Source organism: Pundamilia nyererei, unplaced genomic scaffold (assembly GCF_000239375.1).
Source record: "Pundamilia nyererei isolate P.nyererei 1_Seehausen unplaced genomic scaffold, PunNye1.0 scaffold00119, whole genome shotgun sequence".
In the NCBI taxonomy this organism is placed as follows: domain Eukaryota; kingdom Metazoa; phylum Chordata; class Actinopteri; order Cichliformes; family Cichlidae; genus Pundamilia; species Pundamilia nyererei.
The window spans coordinates 1,498,908-1,501,641 of NW_005187520.1; the positions used below are offsets into that span (position 1 = coordinate 1,498,908).

The window sequence follows — 2,734 nt, forward strand, 5'->3', positions numbered from 1 at the left end:
AGAAAAAGTAGAATTGGGCTGAAAGACCTATCGCTTTATCACCTCTTCAGGTTGTAAATCGTGTTTTTAAAAAGTAACTAAGTAACTAAGTAATTAATTACTTTTGAAAAAGTAATCAGTAAAGTAACAGGATTACTTTTTGGGGGAAGTAATCAGTAATTAGTTACTGATTACTTTTTTCAAGTAACTTGACCAACACTGCTCACCTGTAGTTTTGGACTAAACCACCACCTTTCTTATGATCCATGAGGCAACCTCTTGCATGGAGCTCCAGACTCTGGACATTTGATGGTCATCTTCTATTTATTTGATTTCCAAATAATCACAATAACACTTGCCACCTTCTCATCAAGCTTCTTACTGATGCTCTTGGTAAATGGTAAATGGCCTGTATTTATATAGCGCTTTACTAGTCCCTAAGGACCCCAAAGCTCTTGTAGCTCATTTCTGCCGTGTTCAGGTCTAAAATCTTGTTCCTGCCATCCTTTGACAGCACTTTGGTCTTGTCCACCCAATTCATACATGCAAATACTTAGTATGCTTTCCGACATTACTCATCTGTGTAATGTTTGTTTGTCTCCTTCTTATCAAAGCTGGAAACTCCAAGTCACCTTGTGACCATTGAACAATCTCAACCTGACCGCAGCAAAAAACCCTTTCATCCAGTCAGGTATGTAACAGTATTAAAGTCCATATTTTTGACCAGATACATATGACTTAACTACTGTAGAAAAGCTTTTCTTTTGCCTGAATAATGTTTGAGCCTTATTGTCTTCATGGAAGACAGTACAGTATGATGTACAGCAGTTCAATGTTTAAGAAAGCAGCTGGGTGTTGAAGGAGAAAAGCATTTTAGAGCATTCCATTTTTTTCCCAACACTCCATTTTTCAAGACCAAAACTGTCTTATCCTGAATTCGATAAGCAGAAGGCCTTTGTTGTCAAATTATTTAGCCTCTGGCAAGCTATCTAGACTACCAAATGGCAGATGATAGAGTTAAAAATGTGGCAAATACAGCATTTTAAACATAATGCTATCAAAACTTCCAGGGTCAGTCTACCCGGTGGCAAAATAACCAGAGTAACACTTGGCCGACTGCACTTCAGCGAGACGACGGCCAACAACATGCGAAAAAAAGGCAAACCAAACCCTGACCAGAGGTTTGTAAATGTATAAATATAAAAAAATTAATGAAGGCATAACAGCAGTAGATAACAATAATAATTGTTTGTGCTTATTCAGGTATTTTCAGATGGTGGTTGGTCTGTATGCTGTAGTCAAAGATGAGAGTTTTCCCCTGACAGCTTTGGTGTCGGAGAAGATTATTGTCAGGGTAAAAAAATACATCTATGAACCAAAAATTGATAAACCAATAACTCAATGACTGTATTAAAAAGTTTAAGATTCCATTAAAAATAAATAAATCTTTGCCACAGGCGTCTAACCCTGGTCAGTTTGAGACGGATGGGGACACAATGTGGCAGCGTGGAGTGGTGCAAGAAGATTTGGTGTGTCAGGGTCGGGTGGGCATCAACACCGACTCCCCTGATGAGGCACTGGTTGTCTGCGGTAATGCCAAAGTGATGGGCACCATCATGCAGCCATCTGACTGTCGCGCTAAGGAGAACATACAGCAGGTGAAAAAAATTTCATTATCTGAATATCTAAATGATGAGTTTTGTCCATTTGTAGCAGGTAGCTTTTTCATTTGTGGTTGATGTTCGACTCTCTAGTCTTCTGTAGTAGTATCTACATCAGCACAGAAATCTGTAGAATCTGAATCGACAGTTAAGTAGTTTTAGTATAATTAAAAAAGGCAATGTCTTAAAGACCACCACTGATATCTTTGGCATTTATTCAGTGGTTCAGCTGAATTCTGTTTGTCCTATTGTCCCTCTGACTTTACACATTAAAAATGACCAAAAATGTGTTCCTCTTTTTGCTTATTAGGTCGACTCTGAGCAGCAGCTGAAGAGAATTAATCAGATGAAGATAGTCGAGTTTGATTATAAACCAGAGTTTGCTTCCAAAATGGGAATAGACCACACCCACCAGACAGGTGCTGCAATTCATCATGCTGATCATACCATATGTTTGAATCTTTCTATTCTCCTCTGAGACGAGTGGCCCAATCTTGATGAAACGTTGCATAAACATTGCCTAGGGCATTGAGAGTGCCAACATCAATATGGTGTCTATAAATATTTTGTACAAATCCCACAATATTTATATATATTTATATATTTGGCAAATCAATTGAGCACCAAATTGTGACCTTACAACTGCATTCACCATGCACACATTTGGTGACAAGATGACAACAATGTGGTGATAAGAACACAACATTTGGGTGACCATCTTCATGTCATGAGACACTTTATGAAGCAACCCTTTGGGTAGCCAGTCGTCTAGTCTTGGGTCAAGCTCTATACACCAGTAAATTTACCCCCAAAAATATGGATTTTAATACTATAACAAAATAATGTGAAAAATATATCAATATATATATATATATATAAATTATATATACCATATTTATCCATGTGTCTTCTGATATTAAGGTATTATAGCTCAGGAGGTGAAAGAGCTGCTGCCTTCTGCAGTGAAAGATGTTGGCGATGTCATCTGTTCTGACGGAGAGAAAATTAATAACTTCCTCATGGTGGACAAGGTAAGAAGTTCTTACATATGAATTTTGTGTATTGTTGCACCCCTAACATATATATATATATAT

At 37.6% G+C, this 2,734-nt stretch overlaps 1 protein-coding gene across 1 annotated transcript in view; it reads left to right on the forward strand.

Moving 5' to 3' along the window:
- The window catches only part of LOC102195237 (myelin regulatory factor-like protein), a 12,931-nt gene that overhangs the window by 4,132 nt on the left and 6,065 nt on the right, over positions 1-2,734 (forward strand). The window contains exons 4-9 of the mRNA XM_013913178.1: positions 594-670; positions 1,050-1,160; positions 1,243-1,333; positions 1,437-1,637; positions 1,951-2,059; positions 2,562-2,671. Coding sequence (XP_013768632.1) covers positions 594-670; positions 1,050-1,160; positions 1,243-1,333; positions 1,437-1,637; positions 1,951-2,059; positions 2,562-2,671 — 699 coding nt within the window. The remainder of the gene's footprint in view (positions 1-593; positions 671-1,049; positions 1,161-1,242; positions 1,334-1,436; positions 1,638-1,950; positions 2,060-2,561; positions 2,672-2,734) is intronic.